At 37.2% G+C, this 24,887-nt stretch overlaps 1 protein-coding gene across 9 annotated transcripts; it reads right to left on the reverse strand.

Moving 5' to 3' along the window:
* Positions 1–24,887, reverse strand: PSEN1 (presenilin 1). Of its 9 annotated transcripts, none has more exons than XM_027707332.1 (12): positions 24,809–24,886; positions 22,067–22,210; positions 20,221–20,259; positions 17,205–17,461; positions 15,724–15,865; positions 12,015–12,082; positions 10,447–10,667; positions 8,481–8,579; positions 7,115–7,201; positions 6,088–6,261; positions 4,510–4,628; positions 1–4,190 (listed from the first exon to the last, which is right to left on the reverse strand). In XM_027707332.1, the coding sequence occupies exons 2-12, from the start codon at positions 22,148–22,150 to the stop codon at positions 4,035–4,037; spliced, it is 1,446 nt and encodes a 481-aa protein (XP_027563133.1). In that variant the 5' UTR covers positions 22,151–22,210; positions 24,809–24,886; the 3' UTR covers positions 1–4,034. The 9 variants fall into 9 exon arrangements, 8 of the variants coding, with proteins under 8 accessions (XP_027563133.1, XP_027563093.1, XP_027563125.1 ...); XM_027707308.1 differs by lacking the exons at positions 20,221–20,259; positions 24,809–24,886 and adding exons at positions 24,279–24,280; positions 24,346–24,365 and having other exon boundaries at positions 3,520–4,190; XM_027707292.1 differs by lacking the exon at positions 20,221–20,259.

Below are 24,887 nucleotides of genomic sequence, written 5' to 3' on the forward strand. Positions count from 1 at the left end.
TCAGGATCCATGCAACTTTTATTTTAATGATTAGACAAATACAGGAAAATTTGCAATAATCTATCAAAACCATATCTTATCAAGAACCGGAAAGGTGTTTAAAAAACATTCACATTCAATTCAGGTTATGTACAAACCAGTGTCTGTAAAAAAGAAAACAGCAAATACTTTGAATGCAAAAGAATTCCATTCTAGTTCACGTTTCAACATTTCCAATGACCAAGCTACCACTGAGATGCAATCACAGTGCAGACATGTTCCACAGTCTACTAAACTTGCTTCAACAGCATTGCCAAAACTAATTTTTGAAATAAAGCATTTTGATAAGTTTTGTTGTACAGTACCATCCACCCAAAATTTACTTCTGCATATTTAATCCTTGACTGCACTAGTGGCAGAAGAGTTGTCATCTACAGGTCCGGAGTACATGTATCTATATCTCCATAGGTACAGATATATATCTATATATCCAAGAAGCACCAGTCTCCTATGCCTGAAATAGCCTGTGTCTGCTTTGTATATTTAGGAGATCAGCCATTTTTAGTGGAGCACAGCCCTTGATTATTTGGCTTAAAGAAGTCATTATCTACCCAGCTAGAACTATCCTTAATGTGTTGCATTATCATGTGCTTACACCTTCAAGATGCACCTCACACAGATGGCATTAAATTTGAGTGTGACCATAGTAGCCATACATAGATATGACAGTATCATACGCTTTGCTGTAAGACCAGCTTCCATGGGTCTCTTTTTTTTTGCCCTGGATTAAATCCCCCAACAGAAAAAGAAAAAAAAAAAAAGAAAAAAAAAGGAAAAATGGATGTGCCTGGATTTTAGGAAAATCTGTAATTTGTTATTATGTTTTCTCATTTATATATTTATTTGGAGCTCAGCCAAAAAATGAGACTTATCATTGGCATACGCTGAAAGGCGAGAGAAAGCTACCATGACACCCAGTTTTAAAGTATGAACACTGAAACAGTCACAAAACAGTTACCGCCAGTCTGCTTGAGCACAAAGGAGATGAATCCAGCTACTAGGGTTACACAATAGTTCTTTCAGAGCTACAGTCTAATGTGCTGTCATTAACATACTAATTTAATAATAATAAAAACTCTCTCAAAAGTGCAGACTACTTATCAGAAGTCTTTCAGTTATAACAATCTAACCAAGATGAATCTCAGATCAGTGTTTCAAGACAAAGGAGAAAAATGTGACACAACCTTCACATTTGTGTAGTAACAACCCAAATGCAAACAAAAACTACTGTCAACTGAACCTTATATGGACCCAAGTACTGAGATAATCTTTAGCTGCTAGATCTCATTTGAAACATAAGCTAGCGTGACTTCGTCTAAGAGGGCAGATCTAGAAAATTTCATATGGTTTCTGAAGGTGTATTAAGATCTGATAATAAGCAGTGTACTTTAACATACCATTGCCTAGGCTCAAAAAGCAATTTCCCTTCTGAACTTATTTTCAGATTCAAACACAAACTTGAACAGTTTCTACAAATACAAATTTAATACTCTCCACCACTGTCACTCTACACTAGCTCAGAAACTGCAAGATAACAGAAGCGCCTCTGGGGAGTGGAAGACTGGCAATTTAGTGTTTGAAGGTTCTGAGCTCTTCCTTGGGTTGTACATCTAACACCCATTCAAATATATGAAAAGGCTTTTGTGTACTTCTGTAGATTCTAAAGCAACTCTTAATGGAGCTAGTGCTCCCATGGCGCATATTGAAGCCAAAAAAGAAACACGAGAGATGACTGCTGCATTTAAGTAAGAACCCTTAACCAAGAGCTGGCTCAAATATGCAAAGAAATGCCACTGATGCCAACTCTTAGCAATCCTGTTCTATACAATGAAACTATAGCTGGGATGTCCAATAAAATACACAAGGGAATTTTCTTAGATATAATGCTCAGGAAAGGGACAAGTTACAATGGTATAAAACCAACTCAAAGTCTCATCAAATAAAACCCCAAAACACCATAAAAAACAAACAAACAAAAAACGACAAAAAACCCTAAACAACCAACCTGTTTTAAGTCAGACTTCATTGCAGCAAAATATGGAACAGTGATGTAAGCCAGAAAACACAAACAAGTTTGACTTGAAAAGTCACTGTAAGCAATTTTGATATGGTTAGTTTATTAATGCTATCCAAGACGAATCAGAACACAAATGAGATGAATAAGAGTACTTCAGATAAGACAAGACAATACATTTCATGAAAATGTAAGTGCTAACACTATAGTTAGCAAGTCATACTAGAAAAGAAACATACATTACCAAGGACAATCAAAGAAAGCCTTTCTTAGTTTTAAAGCAGATTTACACATTACAGCCTTTCTTCCTTTATTTGGGCAATGGTTGGTGAGCATCTTTGACGTTTCAGTCCTTTGAATCTATAGGCACTGAAACAAAACCCCGGAAAAAAAGGTAAAAGGAGCTAGTGGGAGGATTTTGACAGTTGTTCTACTTGGCAAGGACTCCAGTATCAAGATGCAAGTAAAATGGAATGCCCATCCACTCTCTATGCTTCCCAAGGAAAAAATTACTTGTACAGAGTAAGAGTCTATGGCAAAACCAACTTCATCTCACACAAGTCTCATTTCCACACAATTATTCATAAACAAGTTCTTCCAAATGAAGAAGACAACAGTTGATCAGTTTTAAGGTTTCAATAGATTCTTCTCCTTGTAAGAAGTTCAAAATCTGCCATCTTCTTTTCAGTGATACTCTCTTTCATTTCTCCAATCTTCAGTTCCTCATGGGAGAGGTAATTAAAGTGAAGAAGGTCACAAATTTTGCTCCTTGGTAACATTTAGCAATGTCTCCCCTAACTTAAGTGTGCTCACCAATAAAGACACTGCACCAAAAAAATCCCTGTCCAGCCTCAGGTGTTAAGACAGCTGAGTGACCAATACTTCAGGTCAACAGAACTCTAAACCACGTTTTTGATGATGAAGAATTTCAGTGATGCATTAGAAGTGCTTTTAATAGCACTCTGATATCTAGATCTGGCAAGCTAAACTTTATCCGGGATTGCTGCAAATGTCTACTTATTTCAGAAGAATTTCAATAGAAGGAACATACAGCAACAATGCAGTCCGTGCTGCTGGAGACTATTTTCAAACGCAGGGTTTGAAATGGTGTTCTAGCAAAACGATTTGCAAGAGCACAAAGAATAAGTCCTGAAATTGTTTTTTAATGTAGTTTATTAACCTTTTAAAATATAAGATCCAAATTAGGACCTTATAATCTTCTAATGCCAAATAATTCAGTCCAAGTCTAAGCAGCTACATAAACTGGAGCAGGTGTACAGAAGGTGCACTCCATGCTTGAGAATACAAGTATTAAAACTGAGAAGAGGATCTGGTTCCAATGTGAAAAAAAAAAAAAGCTTTCAAATTTACTAAACCAAACACACTCAGGCACAGAGGCTATGAAATCATGGAGCACTCTTAGAGTGACAGTACTTTCTCCCTTTGTCAAATTGCTACAAAGTCCCTTCTTGTTACACAAAGCAGAGTCAGGACTCTACTGTCAAAAAATCACTGTTGAAGAAGTCCAGATTGGGTTCTCTCTCTTCAAGCAGTTACAGGGACAAATTCCATGTGATTCGTCAGCTTCCTCTGTTAACATCAAGGAAGTCCTGAGCACCCCTAATGCTGTGAAAACAATCAACCTGTGGTAAGAGATCACACTGCTGGTGGAAGCATTAGCAATTTTCATATAGGTGGTCCTTACCAGAGATATGTATATCAGAAAATCTCTGATATAATAGCACCTGGTTTAGACTGGCCATCAGGAAGGAGCCACTTTCACACAGGAAAATTCGTTTGGTGCCCAGTGCAGCAGCTGTCTCAGGAAAAAAACCAAACCAAAAACCACCATCGGAAGAAGTTGTAATGATTCAGGCTTGGAATCTTGAGTAATTAACTTCCATCTCACTTGAGAACTGAGGGAAAAACACTTTTCCTTCTCCCGGATTTGCTACAAAAACCCATTCCAGCATCAAGTCTGCTAGATATAAAACTGATGGAATGCTAGCTGGTCCATAAAGGGTTGCACCAGGTTATCTGTAGCAAAGTAAAAAACTAGCCCGAAGGTTATGGAGATCGGAAGAGCTGGTAAGGCCTTCTTAAAGATGGCAAGAAGCAGAAGTGTAAGGCACAGACCCTGAGGGGGAGGAAAAAAAAAAACAAAACACAAAAAACATACAGAGAAATTAGGAAACTCTGACAAGCAAAAGATTATATATATATATATATATATATAAAAACATGAATGCCACAGAAATAAAAGATACAGTTTATGCCTTCCTAAACTAAATGCTTAAGTGACAGATGTACAGCCATTGCAAATCACAGCTAAAGTCCTCATCAGTTTTCAGTCTGGCCACCCAATAAACAAAATGGAAGACAAAATGTTGCAGTTATGACTTTGTCCCTGATAAACAATAGAAACTATTCCTATTATAATATTACATTATACTCACAATTAATATGGCTACAAAACATGCTAAAGTTGTATTCCAGTCCCCACTTGCTGTTGCAGAGGCTTTGCCAACAAGGACACTGTAGAAAATGAAGTCTCCTAAACCTAGTTTTACCCCTCCTGCAAAGTGAACACATGGCAGCATTAAGTATCAATCTACTAATATTACACATCAGTAACTGTCAAAGAAAAATGCAGATTTACATTAACTATTAACAAGACTTGATAAAAATAACATTTTATTTTCAAAATTAGTACCACTCCTGAATCAAGCAATAAACTCATGTAAAACAAGATGGATTAGAAATACTACACTACTTAATTAATTCATCCTATAATTTGAATTTTCATATATTCCCAGTCTCCTGGACATCTAAATGCAATATATACAAACTCAGATATTTGTAATTATATTTGTGGAGGGGTGTCCACTTCGTGTTGTCTTGTCATATTCAACAGAATATCGAAGTGCAATTCCTTTAAGCTGGCTGAGGGAGGGGAAAAACAAATAAATCCCTTACAGATGATGTTTAATTTGCCAGTTAGAAACCTACACACAGCAAAGTATTTCACTGCCTTCCCAATTTTCCTACAGAATTCTTAAGAAGGTAGCTCTTAACAGCACTTGTGTGTAATTACAAAGCATATAACAGAGGCAAAACCTCAGCATACTTAGTCTAAGACATGAGGTTTAGGAAAATTTGTGATTTAATATCTTATTCTTCTAAACAGTAACTACCATCATAGCAACAACTCTGCAAGCAAAATACTCAATTATTTCTGCAAGCACTACAAAACTTCCTGAATGCCAGTTCACTGTCTGAGCTTTTAGTACAAGATATTAAGTAAGAAAGGCCAACACCAGGTGATCAGCTGTTTTCATTTGGCCTATTGATTACTTTGTCACCTGACTACAGTCCAGCCCAAAACTCACTTCAAAGTTCCAAGAGGAACAGAGGTATATGCGTGGTTAAATATTGGGAAAAAAACAAAAAAGAAGAAAAAAAAAGGAAAAAACGGGGGAGAAATAGATAAAAGAAAAATGGCAACCCTACTCTCTTTCAACAGGCCTCCAATAAATGTCTAGAACAGTGCATTCATGAAAAGCTCGTAAGCACTAAAACATCCTTTAACTGCTGAAACATTGCTTTCTACAGAGTGGATAACAGTAGTTTAATCTTGAGACAAAAAAAAAAAACAGGTAATGACTGCATTTACAGGGCCTATAATCCAAAAGAAGTGATACACAGCAGAACGCTGCATGAAAAGGACAGAAACTAATGCAACTGACTGTATAATGGTCTGAAAACAGCTCATGCTATTAAAGTTTTGAGTCTGTGCATCAAATTAAGAGCAATTTGGCCAATACCACGCACTCCTGCAGCAAACCCAAATGCTACCAAAAAGCAATGCAATCTATTTCTATGAGGCATATCAGGATTGATCATGAGCAATGAGGACGGTTATGATCTTCAGCTTGCTATTAGCTCACAGCACGGTGTATCTGTGCAGTGAGGATGACTAAGACTGACTAGATTCAGATTTAGTAAATTTTTCAGACACAGTACTCCATACTCACGTTCTTCAGGGTCTTCACTTGTTTGAGAGTTGCTGGGCAGAGCCTGAACAGCAGCACGCGATTCAGGTGTTGATTCAATGGGTCCTATTCTATTGTCTCTTTGTTGCTGCCATTCCTGACTAAAGCCACCATCATCTGCTTCAGCATCTTCATTCTGAGTCTGGCTTGCCGGAGCTCAAAGGAAGAAAGGCATTTAAGACCTCCTCCAAAAATTTGCCATCTAAAACATGAAAATCTCTCCACATGTAAGGTCATAGCAGAACGAGGAAAAAAGAGGTATGCCATAATATTTAGCAACATCTAACACAGACACACACAATCACAAGACATCTTCATTTAGGATTTTAATACTTATTGAAACAATCAGGAGTCAATACCCACTCTGCAGTCACAGCATCTACATGCTGTACTCAAGCCCTAGTATTCAGGGGTATTTCCACATAACAGTGGAAGTTCTGTGGTGACCTAACTTAAAGATCACAATTTAAGGAATAAACTCTCATCTAATATTTCAGTAGCTTGTTTAGTCAGTACTGACAGCTTAATTTTCCAGTAGAATACAAAACTTTACTGAAAGTTACATATATATAGATGCCTTCAAGCATGTTCAATTCTGAAACTCTACTCTGCTTTAATAACACACATAAATAAACAAACCCCATGTTTTTAAACACTAGCTGCATAGCCAAGAGGGCTAGACACATTTCTGTTTAATATAAATATAAATGGGTTTGTATTATACCATATCTTCCCAATTTGACAAACAATTAAGCGCTGTCAATAGTTGGCTATTGGAAGTAATTTCAACATCAACACCATGGAACCCAGAAAAACAAATGCAATAACATTAACTGCACAATAAATAAGCAATTTTTGAAGTCTTGACAGATTCATCATTCCTAATTAGGTCTCCATGCTTTCACTCCTCTACAGCAACCAGGACACTTAAAAAACTAAAAGATAAATATCCATAAATATGTATTCCAATAAACTGACAACTATAAAGGCCTGTCAAAGAAAAACTCACCTTGTTTATCATAAGTGGAGTTTTTGGAAGCTTTCCGTTGGGCTTCTGGATCTTCCTCAGCCATGTTCACTAGCCATATCATCGTTGCTATTTATAAAAAAAAAAAAACACAACAGCATAGCATACCATATTTTCAGATGTATGCAATTCTGAGGTAAAACGGATCGATGCTAACATTTTCTCATTTTTTGTGGGGTTTTTCGATACAACATCCTTTTCCAATAGGCACTTTTACTCTCAGTAAAGCACAGTAATATCTGGAACACAGTCAGTACCAACTACAACACATATTTACAGAATTTGGTGAATAAAATTTTATTCCTCCTATATGTTGAAAAAAATGGCAACAGCTGTTGCCAGAGAAATTACTTCTGTATATGAGGCTCACTCTGAAAATCTGAATCAACAATTTCTTTACCTTTTTTTCATTAATCAGTTCTTTTATCTGCAAGTAAAAAGGTCTATTAACACTGGAACTGAGTTATGTCAACTCAGAGGCAGCATCTGCATCAAAGTTAATTGTTCTCTGCCTCCACCATCGTAAAATATTCTCCAATCTGGAGGTAACAACGTATTGTCAAACTGGTGTACTTCAATTCAGGTTAGTGGTTTCTCAGCGTGAACCTCTCCTCTCACAAAAGAGAGTAACGGGCAGCTATGCACAGTACAAGTAAAACACAGCAAGAGTAGCAGATAGAGAAACCCCTCTCTTTTCTCCACTGTAAGCTTGTCCCTGAAGTAGCCAGTCTACAGCACGCCTCCTGCTTCCAAATACAGGCCTGTCAGGAGCACCAGTAGCATAATGACTTATGATTAGCTTACTCCACTGTTTATCCATCACTCCACCTAGCAATACGGAACTCCAAAACCAGTGGAATTATGTACTAACTGATACACAGGTCATAACAGCAAATTTAATTCAGTAGGTTATTTTTCACAGCTGCAGGGAGAAACAACATATAAAAAAAGACAAGTCCTGGAGAAAACAGTCCTGTAAACAAATCTCTTCCTAGCAATTTCTCACATTCATTATAGTAATACACAGGTTATTTAAGCACTGAAACCTGATATTTTCTGAAAACAAGTACTGCCTTTGAATAAGTTTAATACACAGCCTAGTGACATGTTACTTTGTCCAAAACAAGATCTGTTACCATTCTTCTTGTTTGTATTTAGTAACAAAATATACTGGGTTTTATCTTGAAACATCTTAGTCAAACTATGAGTCAAATTTCTGAGTCAACAGTGAAAGGAAAACTGAGGCCCAAGTGAATGGACCAAGAATTTCAGCTGAAAAACATCTTATTAAAACACAGAAAAATGAGAAAATCAGCTAAGTGGGTGATTGCAAGTTTAATGTACTTACAGGAGTAAATAAGTGCTGGAAAGAGAGTTTCATTTCTCTCTTGAGCTGTTTCAACTAGCATACGAAGAGGACCTTTAGGACATAGGACAGCAACCAAATCTGAAAGGAAGAGTGAACAGATCTTACATCACCACAGACATACTTAAAAGAAGCTTTTTTCTATAACACTTGCAGAGACTTGTAACAAAGTAAAATGCACCCTGGACATAGGCTTCCAAGACAGTGACTGGCCACAGTTTAGCATCCTACAGGAATACTTTTTAATATTCTCAGTTATACAACCTATTTTACATATTACTGTAATATGTATACAAGTTTAAAAACACAATATTTCTCACTTAAGATATTATATTAACTGGAAATGAATCTGTCTATCTGTCGACTTGCAAGTAGTTCAAGAAAGCTACTATTCAACTAACACCATGGAAATACCCAAGCTTGCTTTCTATTATCAAAGCTTTTTGTAATCTAACTGTAATGCTAAAACAAATTTTAAGAGAGCAGACGAGGTCTACATAACTTCTACAAAGTAGGCATATTCGGAGAGAGAGCTCTAACACTGCTACTACCCTTTGCAGTTGTCCACTCACCATATGTCTTTAAATTCATTTGAAACTAAATCTGACACTGAAACGAAGGGCTTACTTGTCAGGAGCTGTATGTTGCACAAAGCAGGTCTTCTGCACCTGAGCTAACTGCCCTGGCACCGCTGCTGGTCCCACTCAAGTAAAGAATTCTTGGTGTGGGGTCACAGGCTTTGAAACTTACATCCCTTTACTCACAACAACTGCATTATGGCCTTGGAACTTTATCTCAAAGTTATTCTGTTTTGCTGTCACTGAATAAAGGCTGAATGCTCGAAATACTCAGATTTGTTCCAGTCATATGAAGGGTGGAAGTGGGGATGGGGGATGGGAAGGTTTTCTCAATGTGTCTTCTGATCCACAAGCATACACACAAGGGACAACTTCCCTTCATCTGAAGAAAGAGGACACTTAAGGAGTAACCTGAGGTATCAGAGCCAAGCAAATCTTATTAACCCTTGCACTTACAACTTATCAGATTCTCAGTCTTTATCGTTATCCGTGACTTTGAGAGTACACATCCATCACACTTACATGTTTCCAAGAAAATTCAAATTATGAGCATATCTTTACTTAGGTGTAATGTTTTAATTATGTCTAAGTAACTGAATTTTAGTATTGCCTGTAAATTAAATCAGTATTCAGGATAGTGATTTTCTTACCAAAAGTACCCAGTGCCCCCTACAGCTTCATGAAGAAACTACATCTTGGTTTTTCTCAGCCATCCTTCTGAAAAAGTGCAGTATGTAATAATTCTAACAATTTTCTTTAATTAAAAAAAAGAAGCCAAGGAAACAAGTCTCACAACTATATCTTTCTAAATGCAAAATGACTTTGAGCAATGCAAACTGCCCTTAATCCTTCCTCGCTTCCTTCTCATTATATTATCAGGTAAAGATCAGGTTTTGTTTCTATGTCCACAAATTTGAGCGATTCATAGGTTGGGCAGATCTCTACTTGTATGGGATTGTACGCAAACAATAAGCTCCTAAATTCTGAATGTACAAGAGGTTCCAAGGATTCTTGGGAAAAATGAGAAGTGGAAAGTTCTCCCCCTTCATAGAAGAGATCAAAATAGCAACATAGGTCTCATCTCCTCCTCTCTTGAATTACTTCAATTCTGTTTCCCAAAGAATTTAATGAGTCCAAGAAACATGAAGAAAGATGGCACCATACAGTCACAAAAAGCCCTCAGCTGGAGGGATCTGATCTCAGTTTAGATCACAACCTTATTTCTGAAGTCCGTAATCACCTTATCTGCTACTTTGGATGATGCCCACACACACTCTTTTTTTAAGGTCTAGTCAGACAAGAGGAAAAGTTATGAAATAAAAGAAATTCCTGCCATAGTACCCATTACTATGCCTTGCCCCAAAACTTACCATACACTGAAATGACAGCCAGGATAAGCCACGCAGTCCATTCAGGAAGGTACTTAATGAACACCAAGGCCATGAGAGCACTTATCATAATGAGATATGCTTGCTGGAGCCGAAGTGGACCCTTCCAATGAATACAAATCATTCCCACAACACCAAAGTTCCAGATCATGAGTGCCACCGTAATGTAATCCATGGCAACGTTATACGTCTTAAAAACTTCACTAAAAAAAATGAAAATAATATGGACTGCATTTGCTTAAAACAACAGAAACAAAATAAAGATGCAAGCCTCAGAATATCTTTAAAAAAAATTTCAGATTCAATGTAATGGTACAAACGTAAAATTCTCCCTCCAATTAGTACTTAACTATTCTTCACAATTGGGATAATTTTACCAGTGTTTTCTTCACACCACCTCTCGCTTTTCCTAAATGTTCTATTTCCTTCTCAATCAAAGCAGAAATTGACAGAAAAGGACATTATTGCAAAATCAGTCATTTTGATTATGCTCATAATTACAAAAATCAGAATAATCAGAACTTGTGAGGTTATAATGGAACTTTAAAGGCATGCAAACAGATCTCTCTCTACTTACGTGCTGCATGGAGAATGCTTTGCTAAAAGTATTATACATGGTTACTCTATTTTGTTCCTTACCACAAGTAAAAAGCTTTATTTTTGGATGAGCCATGTCACTGTCATACCAAATACTAAAAACTAATTACAGCCCTCAATATGTAAAAGCAAAATAGACAAATACGTTGTCACCAAGTCACAGGTGACTTCACTGACACAAGGAAGAAATGGTTGTGATGGCTTTTTGCAGATTCTGCTGCAACCAGATCATCAAGTCACTAAGAATCCTATAATTTGCATAATACTTTCCCCCAGGAAATTCGTCTTCTGTAGCTGTCAGTTGGCCTTGGAGAAGTACAGTGTTAACAGGATGTCTCTTACTGTCATAATGTATAATTGGCCTACCAACTCACTCACTGAACTACAAAAAAAAGTGAGGCAGCAGAGACAGATACAGGAATTGCCTTGTATTTCAAGTTTCTGTTAAGGTTAGAGAAACTACTGACCAAAAGAGGCATCACAGATCACTTTTAGCAAAAATCAGTGACTGAAGGAACATCATTTTCTCCTCTCAAAGACCAAATTAAGTAAGCTTCTTCAGAGAGAAGTGTATTTGTCATCAAGTGGGATAAAAATATACATGGAATAGTAATTTCAAGACATAACTCTAGATACAAACCCAGATCAGGTTGTTCATTTTAGACAATACCAAATACTATGGACAACTTTTCTTGATGTCTGGACAAAGGCATGCTTCTAAATTTGAAAAGAAAAGCACTGAATATATTTTGGTGAGATAGTAGATTCTTTTCAGCCGGCTCTTTTCCATCACTCCCATGCAAACAGCCTTAGCATATACAGCCCAGCATCAAAGCAATTTATTGCAATAGGTTACTCACAATCATTCTTAAGATTCAAAGCCTAGTTCTAGAATAAATACATACGTAAGGTGATAAAAGAAAAATAGCATATTAATACTTTAGTTCACTTACCCCAGGTAGATGAATGAGAAAAAGAAAAGCAGCAAAAGAGAAGAAATGATAAGCCAGCCATGGATCACCTGAAAAAGAAGACATCGATACAGATATCAATACAAATGTTTTTAGACTTGCTATTTTAAAGTTAATACATATTAAAATGCTTTTAAAGTTATTTTCCCTTTTGATTAAAGCAAGAGAATGATTTAAGAGATTTCTCTCTTTGGTTGTTGCTAAATTCGTATTTATTGTATTTCAATTTAAACTTATGAATTTTAGGTGACCTGTGGTCTTTCAACAGAGGTTCTTCAACTCTACTGAAAACTACGGTTTGCATATTTTTCGACCATTTTGATACGAGTGGCATGATAACATAACAGAAATATCCAGAATTAACACAGATGGAAAACATGATTCATTTTTGTGCTGCTCTGATTCCAAACCATCTTCAGAATACAGTTACAGAATTAAAAGCTGGAACCCAGAAAAACCCTCAGTGCTTATCATCAATGAACAACTACATAAGGATTTTTATATTCTCTATCAGTCATCCATACACACAATCCCTAATTTTGATATGGGAGCAGACATACATGCCCAACAATTTAATAAAAAAAAGTTCAGTGTTATACTCAGCAGGGACAAAGATTTAAAGCTGGAAATGACAGGTGCTTAGACTTTGCACTGACAAAAATGCATACTGCTCTTGTGGTATTTACTGTGCCAAACTAAAAAGTAAGATTGAAGAGCCCTTTAACTCCAGTAATCTCTGAACTGAGAATGACAAATATATGTTCAAAGTCCCAGCACAGAATCTCATATATAAAACCTGACTCAGCATTGCAAATAGATAACCAGTCAGAAACAATAATCTAGAAATTAAAGCTGCATAAGGAATTATGCTTTGAACAGACATGCTAAGTGGAAAATTAACTGGTTAAATTAGCTATATATGTACACCAGATCAAAGTATTCAGAAACTGATAAATAACTGTGTTATCTTTTTGTCCTCTTCTTAAACATGTGTAATAGAATAGATCTTATAGTTCTTAAAATATTTTGCAAAGGCTAATTTAAAAGCAAAGTCCATATGCACACAGACTAAAAGAATCACACTTATGTGATGCAACCAGGACTTTCTGGTAAATTAAGAATATGGCTATTACAGTTAGTAATTTAGTACATTTAGTCTAATGCTAAATTTTTCATAAGCATTTTTAAAATTCTCAGCAATCTTTGAAACTTTCATTCTCATCCTTCACACTGTCTTTCAAAACAGGTTCAAATTTAACCTTCACCTAACAAACCTGTAATTTAACTTCTAATCTCTCAGACTGGCTTTTGCCAATGTGTTCTCAAAAAGACTTAAGAATTTCCAATATGTAATAACGCATAGTGCCTGTAAAGATGCTGCAGGAAAACTGCCAAAGTATCACTTTCAATATGGAAAATTGTCACCACTCAGAGCAAGTAGGAGAAAGAACCATACAAAAGCTGAAGATTGATATGTACCTGAAATAGAACCCAATTTTCCAACAACTTGTGAAGCTACTAAGTAGTGACCTAGGAATAATAATTTTATTTATCTGTAAAACTAGTTGAAAATGTTTAAAGAAAATGGCAAAGAAAGCTGTGTCATGACTTCTATCTGTAGTTCTTCTATTTGTAATATAAGCTCTTAAACTTTCTTATCACTTAAGAAAATAAAGTGAATACTAATGTTTCATCCTAAAAAACAGTAAAATGCTAACAGTGTCAAACACCAAGGCCATAGTCCAGTATACTTTTACACACACTTTGCATAACTACTGTCAACAGTATTAAAGGGGGCAGTTTCAAGAGTTGACCTGAGCCGACATTTTACACAGACATTTGTTTTATCCTCAGTATGCATCTCATTTACTATAGCATTTTCCAGATCACCGGCCTCTTTTCATACCCGTGATTTTTCTAAAGTATTTCTTGTAAGTTTTGGTCAGTGTTTTCCTAGCAGGTTACCACAACAGGTTTATTGCCTTCTCATTAAAGAATTTTCGTTCTTCATTTGACAACAACTTCAACACTAACAGACTGCTGGTACAGATTTGGCTTTGCCTGCTATAACTTGAATAAAAACTAAGGATGAACTGCAGAATGCAGATAATTAAAGTGAGCTACAGCAGTCAGACTTTGGCTAGGCAGACTAAACCAATGAAGAATGTGAAGAATAAGAAATTAAAAAGAAAAAAGCTAATCAAATACAATCCCCTTCAAAGATGTTGTTTCTGGTTAGATTTAGGAACTCAAATCAGGATCATGGTTAACATGTAACATACAGGACAAACACAGGAAACTGACAGCAGTGAAGATGAAGTATTTCCTTTCTTCAAAGGAGTTTTCAGAAAAAAATCTTGTGAAGATAAGCAAATCATGACTACCGGATGGAGACCTAATGTTCTTTCATTATAAATTTCGTTCCCCATAATCTAGACTACATTCTTCATATAGAATTGCATGTTAAATAGAATACAATGGACAGATAACTACATTTTACAGCATTCTGATATAGCAGCATAGAAATACTCCGTTAGAAAATCTAAAAATAAATAATTACTTAATGTAATTAGTATACAATATAACTACAGGAAATATCTGGTATCTAATAATTCTTTATTAGATTTTTAGCAGAACAATTATTTTTGCAAGAACGTGTCCTGCTTTGTAAGGTCAAGAAGGATGCCAGAAATGTCAAAAGCTTAGTAAACACTTGTTGATGCCTTCAGCACCTGAGGAGAAGCAACTGGCTACTAAGGAACCTAATGAAAGCACATCAGTTATTTGACTTCAACAGAATGAAGAGAATTGGCAGTTTAACAGGAAAACTTTGTCAGTTCAGATTTAACAGCACATTGTAACAAAAGATAAGGTCCATACTTTAAAAATCACTATTCTAAGATGTATGCAGATTCAGGCAAAAATAATTTCCCCAGTCACTCTACAGATACTTTGTAAAGGGGTTTCACACACAGACATGAAGACCAAAACCATTGTTCCCTCTTGAAAACAAAATGAAGTGAAGCAAAGCTTTGAATCCCACTGCCTGTTTTACAACTATGAAACAGATTCAAGGTCCTGTCTGCATATTGGGGAGTTTTAATAGGCGAAGCCTTATCAAATGGGTCATTAAGACCAAAACAAACCAGGAATTTTCACACACAACTCCTCCCAGACAAGTGACATGGCAATTATTTATGCTAAGCCTGGACTTGCCTAGATTACATCATTATATGATTGCAGCCTTTCACAAAAGAGCCTCAGAGTCTCTGTGTTTGCTATAAGGATATCACCTGGCATGTACAGCCACGCACACATCACACTGATGGAAGACATCTCTACTGGGGACAGGGTGGGGAGAGGGCAGCCCTCAAAAAGCCCCTGAAGAGATTTTAAATTGCAGGTCCAGGCCTGTCCTTTGTATTTCTTGACCACAAAAAGATTTTCGTGCATGAACATTTCAAAAGAATAGAAAGCAATGTCACCCTAATTCTAACTGACAAAACAGATGGCAGTGTCAGCACTGGGCCTTTGCCCAGCTTTGTGTCAAGGGAACAGAAGCCACAAAACTGAAACAGTGAATCCAGTCATCAATTCTGCTCCTTCTGCTCACTCATCCTTGACAACCTTTCATTGTGTTCCATTCTCTAAATAATCTGTACTAATAAATAAAACTCGCACAACTACTTACCTTGTAGCATCTGTATTTGTAAAGCACAACCAAGAGTATGGTCATGACAATGATAACGCTGATCATTATAGCTGCGTTGAGAATTGAATTCAGGGCTCTCTGTCCTACTGTCTCTGTCTCTTCTGTGAAAGGAGTGTAGATGCTACAACAACAAAGAGTCAACTGAAATCACACTGAATGCACAGATGTTTCTGATATATGAGGCCAACATCAAACAAAATTGCAGTAATCTTTCAATTCAGAGCTGTAAAAGCTATTTTCTACTAAGGCAAAATTTGAAAGGTGGTGTAATATCATATTAGGCTAGTTTTAAGTAAAAAAAAAAATCCTTACAAGACTTGCCTTTCCTACATTCTTAAGATTACTACTATTTTCTACTTTGTAAAGCAAACAAAGCCCAGAACTGCCCTCTGTTTGATATGGCTACTCCCATGTCATGTGTCCTTCCCACTCTCCCATGCCATCACTCATGTTCCAGTCAGTGCAGCTGGAGTTTCAACAGCATGCCACCTACGGATTCACCACGGAAGGCTCCCCCAAGATTTCAACAAAACCACATTAGGAGTTCAGCTCACTCTTTCCTATAGAAATACAAACCCCTGGGGAAACTGCTTCATTATGAGAAGAGAAGGCAAGGCAGGAAGAAAACAGTTATCATAAATAAAATCTCAAAAAAAATTTCTTTGATCAACAACTATTAAAGTGAAAAAGAACACTGTGTTTTATTGAAACATCTTATGACATACTTATATTATACAAACATTTCAGAACCAAACACACTTTGAATCATTTTATCTAAATGTTTTCACAGTGGAACATTGAGACTGATTTTTAAGGTGTATTCCAACCCCTCAACATTCTATTATTTGCTGCAGTTTCTGACAGGCTCAGTGTGCTTCCTTAATCTCCTCTCTCTCATCAGCTTTCACTAAAATTGCCTTTTTTCCTTCTCAACATTAATATTTTACCAAAATCCTCCCAAAATTTTACACAGTCAACTGCCAGGAAAGTTTCTGTAACTACACCAAAAGTGAACCTCATAAAGTTATATTCCCCTTGCATTTGAATTTTTTTATCAAACAGCATGGGCAAACCAGAACTTGGCACATATGTTATTTCATTTAAACTAGTAGTTTTGTTTCTTTTCCAAAACTTTTGTATTCTAGTAGAGTACAACTGAAATGGCTTTGGCTTAGAATTATTTTATAAATACCATAGGGCATGGTGAAGTATTAAAATGAGGACTAGGATCTGAATCAAGCAGTGACAATCAAGATATTATCCCCACTGATCACCAGACAGACAACAAATGTCAATAGTACTATGAGCATAAGAGTCTGGTCTCTGGAAGGAATAAAACAAAATTATCTTTGGGTTGGAGAAGGGGAAAAGGGAGGCAAGAATTAGACTCTTGAAGAAATGGAGTTTAAAGAAAATTATCTGAGTCCGTTAAAAAGATATGGGAAAAAATTGATACATACAGCTGTCCATCCTTGCGCGTATAAAAGCTGACAGACTTGATAGTTGCCACAACGACCACCATGCAAAGCGTGACAGGTACAAACAACATAATCACATGTTTTGCCCCATATTTCAGTGTCAGCTCTTCATCTTCTTCTTCATCTTGCTCCACCACTTGCTGAATGTTGTTTTGTGGCTGCCCATTGATCTCAGACTCAGAATGGTCATTTCTTCTGCGCTCACTATGATCATGGCGACGCCTTTCACTGTTGTCATTCTGTAATACATAAAAACCAGTTTCCTCAGCAACTCTCCACAATCATTCTTGTACACTAAGCTAAACATGACCTTGAGGAGGAAATACGTAAGGTAATATTTACTGTCAAGAACACGTGCCACAGCAGGGACTTAACCAGCAGTAATTAACTGCATCACATAGTTATCAAAAGAATGGGAGCACAGGGTTAAAAACATCTACATTAAAACTATCAACAATTAAAAGAAGGCTGGTGTCATTTAACAGCCTATGTCACCTTTCCTTTAAACAGAATTTTAAAGATGAATAGAGACAGACAGCTTTTTCCCTTGGTTCAACTACAGTTGAGACAAGGGTGCATGACAGTAGAATGCCCACAGCTTGACAAGAATTAACTGTATCAATTCCTAAGAATAATGCCAAACAGACATTTATGATCCCTTCTCCATGAAAGTTCCAAGAAAATGTCGGTTTTCTTTAATATGTTACTCCCACTACAGTATACTAAGTAGAATATAAATTAAAATGGAGTCTCATAGAGGTGTTGTGTTCCCACCTTTTTAATAAAAAGAATGACACATAAATGGTGATCAAGCTCATGTAATTCTCAGTCTGTATACTGAGATTTGATTCCAAAGTTTTAGTGTGATGAATTAAGCATACAGATTCTTTCTCTCCTTTTCCAAGGATACTACTGCCACATCCTTCCACTGACATTGAAGAAATTCCACCACTCTTGTCAACAAATATGAAAGAGCCGCCTACCCTTCCTAATAGTGCTACGTGAAACATCAAGGATATAATTCAAACACAAAGACAGTGGTAAACTTTCAATGGAAGCAAAAGCACAAACTAGGAACATCACCTATAAGTAAATGATCCGGCCTGGTGTCACAAATCTTTTGCACCCTTTTCAAGAAGCCCTACAAGCAGGGGTCATTCACCTTTTATATATTGTGCGCACATAGAGAACACAACAGGAGAGTGAGCTATGCTTCACCTGTTCTTACTACAAAGAAACAAAACTATTACCAGACACTCTAAACAAGCATTAAATGGAACAGTTTATACAGACTACCCATTTTTTTAGTGTATTACCATGTCCAAAGTCAATGCTGTACTGTTCAAACTCAAGAGGTTTAATACAAGAGATAAAACACAAAGATTTTTGATTCCTTGTTAAAATTGAACTCATTTCTTCAGAATTACTTAATCTAAACCAGTTCTGTTTAAATAAGTGCACTGGAAGATACCTTTGCAATACCTTTAAAATATTACTCGGTTTTAGTAAAATTCATCTAGACATAAGATAGGGCATTGAAAATAACCTCATGAATTTCTCCTTACATATTCTTACTCATGTAGTTTGTTTATTAAACATGCAGTGTGTTAAAGTTTAATTACCTGTTCTCAGTAGCATTTCCAAACATAACTGCTGACTTGTATCTCACTAATTCACTGCAGTTTTTCGATAAATCGATAGTAATTTTGGAAATTCTTTATACAGAATTTTCCCAGTCCCACCTCAGAAAAGATAAGATCTCAAGTATACACTCAGGAACTCACAATGGGGTTTTAAAAGCACTTAAATGATTAAGGAACACAAGTCCCTGGACTTTGAACTGCAAATACTGACACTGCTAAAACCCTAGTTGAAGCTTTACAACTTCCCCAAGTCATAAAAAATTTAAAGAACAGTACAAAGTAACAATGTACACAAAACGCTATGCCTATTTATTCATTTTTTGTGGTATCCTCAGAATCAAGCTCAGCAGAGTTTCAAGATCTGTCCTCTGAGAAAATCTGTTTTATTTTTCAAAGAGGAAACGGAATATAAGAGGAGAAAAAAAATAAACTTATCTAAATTAAGCAATTAAAACTAGGAGGCAACCAGATTTTTTGAGTTAAGGTTTTAACCTTACTTTGAATTTAGTATCATTAACTTAAAATATGTCCTGAAAAATATCTTGGATGCAATATTATCTCTTACTAAATGAAAGATTTGTTATAAATCACTTGGCATTTTATGTAAAGTCCTCACATACAGTTACTGAAAGTCAGAAATGGGAATATGGGAGAATGCAAATAAAGGGATCATGTTTAATTAAAATGTGGCTGCAACTGAACCTCTTTCTGTACAGATCATAGCCCAAATGTAAAATTTTTCACTTTGATAGTAAAATACCCTGTTTCTCTCAGTCTACAATAAGACAACAATAAACTTAACTGTCTAAATAAAGTGCCTAAGATGATCATAACGCGACACCGGAGATGAACAGAGCCTCGGAACACTGCACAAGCAAAGCAAACCGAGTATCTAGCTTTCTGCACACTTGCAGAATGTGTCGCTCTTTCTTTTCTGTACTAGCAGTCCTGCATGAGGCACCACTTACCCCATCTTTGAAGTAGAAATATAAAAAATAAAATAAAAATCTACAGCTTTGGAGAGCAAACACAAAACCAGCCAATTTAACAGCCTGATTAACTAGCGCACCACTACAAAAAACTTGCAAAACCAAACATAAAAACTGAAGAAATTAAACCAATATGTGCCATTTTACTCCCTTCACTAGTTAGGAACAAAGCCACAATCACAAAATGCCTTTTCATACTAAAACACAGTGCATGAAAACCACATCAGCATCAAGAGTTATATGAGTTATTCTCTCATTTGCAGTTAAAGCTAGAAAATAAGTTGTCCTTTCAGGCTACTAAAGTTAGCTAAATGTGACATGCGTGTGCCCCACTTCTTAAAAGAACAAAGTGCACTTATATCCTACCTGATCAGTATTAAACAGAGCAGAGGCCATGGACTCTTGCTGAAGTGGAAGCAAAGGAACAGACTCTTCGCTGTCCTCAGACATAGTTAAAAGTGAAAATTCTGAAGCTAAAAAGTCAGTAACACCTGTTGTAACACCGTAAGCAAATGTAAGTTACGAACTACGCGCTTTCAGGCGAATAAACAATTTCAAAAGTAAATGCTAGTGTTTTTTTTTCCTATCAGGAAAATAGTTAATAGCAAACCCAGACTAATGCCCCTGAACCGAGAGATAAAAACCTAGCATATTTGATGTTTTTAGTTATTATATCCAGATTTATACATCAGGAGCAGACCACCATGCCTGACAGTGGGCACAGACTTCATCAGTTCTCGGATACAACCACTGATGTTTAAAGGTCGCTATACAGTGACAGATACTGAAGACTGGGCTGAACTCTTCATCTGTGAGCAAAAGAAGAGATGGCAAATTATAGCACTTAGTGATTTCACATGCTGACTGTTAGCCATAAAAGCTAGATATACTTGAGCAAAAGAGGACTTTTGTACATATGTCCAAAAACAAAGTACATGTGTATAGGGGAGAAAAATCATTACAACTAAGTATCAAAACTACAGAGTTACTTAAACATGGAAAGAAAAAGCACAAGTAGCAGTTATTCATCAGTACAGTCTGTTAGTAAGGAGAAAATAGAACCCATTGCTGGTAAGGAGCATCACCAAGTTATCTGTAAGGATGGTGAGCCCACGGCTTATCGCTGAGCTCTGCCTTTTTAATCTGGCAGAAGTGTTCAATAAAAATTAATCTCTCACCTGTTCAAGAGGAAAAGAAATCTTTTTCATTCCCTCTGAAGTAAAAGCAGAAAGGATGCAGTAGGAAAGTTTCCTACTTTTCTGCTTTTATTAGCATTATATATAAAGAGTAAGATCTTAAGTCAAACTGACTTCTTAATTTAAAAATTATTTTTTCAAATGTTTTATATTTTAACTGCTATATCATGATGCTGATCTGAGATTAAGACAAGGATTTTTCAAAATTCTACTTAAACTGCTGTATTGTATAAAAGAGTTGGAGCAGGGATCAGAATATTCTCTTGAATATTCTGCCACAAACACAGCTACAAGTGGCCCAGACTCACAAGAGCATTTCTGAGTCAAAAGGAAACCTGATATTCAAGAGCTATAGCAGGAACAAAGAATAGAGCATGACAAATCCAAGAGTCTGAGCACCACACCCAGGCAGATCATCTGAACTTGGCTTTACCAAAACAGATACAGTACAATGGGTATAGTTTTAGCAACAAGTATGTGCTTAGGTCTTACAAAGCAATCATAGAAAGCTGCATGGTTTGAGTTCTGCCCTCCCTCTCCCCCACCCCAAACCCTCAAGAACTCTGAGAGCACCTTGACAATTATTTAGAGTAAGATAAGACAGAGCTGTTCTTCCTGCATAGGAACAGTCCTCCAGTAATAACAACAAAACTCAGGCTTGAAGCTCTACCTAGACTAAAATAAACTCTGTGATTGAGAAACCTGCGAACCAAGTAGACCACAGCCAGGCTAGATCAAGAGAACTCACTAAATCCTCTACAGGTCAATGTTTGACACCAGAGTGTCCCACCCAGTTCTTTTTTTTTTCAATTGATGGCTTGGTCGCTCCAACACCACTTTAAACTGGGGGAAGTCTTCTCTGTACATAAAAATAAGTTTCGAACATCAGATATTTTGCAACATATTTCTTTTGGCACTGCTTATCACCACAACAGTTCAGATACAGAAAATGAATCCCAACAAATTATTCACCTCTATTTAACTGCTACTAGACAATAAAATTGGTCGTTACATACGGTGTTGCTGAGGTGGGTATCAGGGAAGTTTTCTGTCAGCTGTCCATGCTGAAACTGGGGTAAATGTGCAGACAGCTCTGTCATTGGAGCAGTCCTCTGGAAATCACTTATTTCCACACAAAACGGATCTTTCCTCTTCAGATGCTGAAAGGAAAAGGATGTGTAAAAAGCCTTTGCTCTTAACATGACCAGAGTCACCCTTCTCTCTCTACCCCAATTTTTAGAGTTCACACAAATCAAAGACAACCTTTTTTTATCCAACGATGATACCAAACTGCATTGCATCTACTAAGAGCTCATAATAAGGATTTTCCAGCACAAAAATAAGAGCCTCTAGGTATTATCAAATTAGTTCATCAGCGACAGAAACCAGCCAGCAACAAACTAATCATTCAGAACAGTTCTCCACTGCTTCCTGTGCAATAAGCAAAAAGCACTGCACACTTGCTCAGAGCACAACTTCCACATTTTTACCTCAGCAGAGTACAATTGCTCCAAGCTGTTTGGTTTTGTATTGCTGATAAGCTCAAGGGTAATTTTCAAGTAAGGATGACTCAATTACACTTGAATCATTTAAAATCTACATATAACCATAACACTGTAATGTCCTAAGAGTGACCTAGTGCTACACAAGACAGTATTTCAGCTGAGCCTCAAGAACTAATGTGCATTCAGTCCCCCATAGGTTTTATGTACCAGCAACATCTACATAAACATGCCACATATATGTAACACTTCATACATTCTTCCATAAAAAAGTCAGATGCTAACATTTTCCTATGCAAACATTAATAAACTATGTGTTCCATAACAAAAGAGGATAAAGTAATTAAGGAGAAAGAGGAAATCTGACCTAAGTTTTAAAAAAAACCCCATAATTTTAAGAGACAGTGAGCAAGCCTAGATAAATCACAGGCTTGGTTATACAAATAATAAAAATAACGAATAAACCTCAAGGGTGGGGTGATAGTCCCTCCCAAGAGGCTCTTGTTCCTACCTTGTGCCAACTCCAGCACTCATCAGTCCTCTTTACAGTAGATTTTACTCACTAAAATGGAAGAAAACAAATCCAGGAAAAAAAAAAAATCAAGAATTTTTTCTGCTGTTTTAGTATACTCAGCTAATGTATAGAGGGACCTTGAAAAACTCCTACAATAGAGGACATCACAAAACAAAGTCTCTCATTTTTGGCAGCAGCAAGACAGCATCTTACTTAAAGAGAGAGTTAAGCCTATTTTTATACATGTGACCATATTGAAGCTGTTTCTCAATTTACAAATAAATACAAATCTAACAAGACTAGGGCACAGTGCTTACTAACTTCAGCAGCTAACTTAGTGTAGCTTCCACTTAAGACCCATTAGGAAACAACACCAATTTAAAAAGTCTAGTGGGAACGTGCAAACTGTTTGGAAAAAGACAAGTTAGTATTCACTAGAATAGCTCCCTTCCACATTTGCCATTAAAAGTAGAATTTAACTAATTTAAAATATAATTTAAACATAAGATTAGATGAAAATAAATAAGAATTCCATTGTTCAAAGTTTTGCTCTAATTCTTTGGTAGGGTTACAGAATATAAACAGTGGGTTTTTTTAAGGCTGCTATCAAGTAGAAATTCTCAGTGACAGGGCAACCACAGCTGAAAAAGTTGAGAACTTTTATCCATATGTGGAATGAGATTTTTCACATCGCAGCATGTCAAAATTCTAATTAAATTAGAGAGAAAACCAAAACTTAACACCAGTCACAAAATCCTGATTAAAGATCGGTAAAGAAAACCACACAAACTCATCAAACAATAAAAACCTCAGCTACTAAGGAGCAGAGAGAATTTGAAGACGGGGGGAGTAACTGACAGAATTGCACCAAAGCTTGAACCACAGACCTCAAAATTTATGGTTTGTTAAAACAATTCCTGTTGAAAACTCAAGAAGTCAGAAAATGGATTCAGGGCATCTTCCCAAACAACTTTATTTTATATTGCTAAATAAGTGAACACTCTCACGTTTGAAACGTAACCATGAATGAATGAATTCTACAAATGAACTGTGCATAAACAGACACAAACTAAAGTTTTACTTGTTTTACCTGAAAAGGGACTCATCAAAAAAATTTTTTTCTAATGAAGCTGTTAATATTAAAATAGCCGGTCTAAAAAAGTTCTTCCTTGCTTCCTTCTGGCTTTCCTAGGTCGTAACAACAGGAATTACAACTGTCGCTGTCATGCGCTTACATTTACCCTAATAAGCAGAGCTAACACACATAATAAGCAGAGGCGAGAAAGCAAAGCAAGTATCGATCAGACACAAACGCGGCGCGGTTAACCCGTGCTTTACTTCTCAAATGAGCAGCAAGAACAGCTGCGGCCGCTCTGGGGGCACCCCCGCCCTCAGCGCTGACCGGGCCGGAGCCATCTCGCCCCAGCGGGGGCCGGCCCGGCGCGGGACCCCAGGCTCCCGGGAGGCCCCTGCAGCGCTGGGGGTGTGAGTCAGGCCCTGCCCAACCCCGCCCGGAGTCACCAGCTGCCCAGGCCTGGCGCAGCCCCACCGACTCTGCAAGCGGGAGAGTGGGCAAGGAAACGCCCCGGCCCCCAGGAGTGCACGCAGGGCTCGCCCCAACACCGGGCCCGGCCCGGCCCGCCCTCGGGGGGCGCAGCGCGCCCGGCCCGCTGCTCCCGCTGCCCGGCCCACGGGCACCGCGCCTCGCTCGCCCCGCCCCGGCCCCCCGCGTACAGACGGACCTGCCCGGCGCCCCCTCCCCAGGTTCCACCACCGGCTCCGCGCCGCCGCAGCCCGGCCCGGCCCCGCCCGCTTCCGGCC

This window comes from Neopelma chrysocephalum, unplaced genomic scaffold, assembly GCF_003984885.1.
Source record: "Neopelma chrysocephalum unplaced genomic scaffold, ASM398488v2 Primary Assembly neopelma1_24, whole genome shotgun sequence".
Lineage (NCBI taxonomy): Eukaryota > Metazoa > Chordata > Aves > Passeriformes > Pipridae > Neopelma > Neopelma chrysocephalum.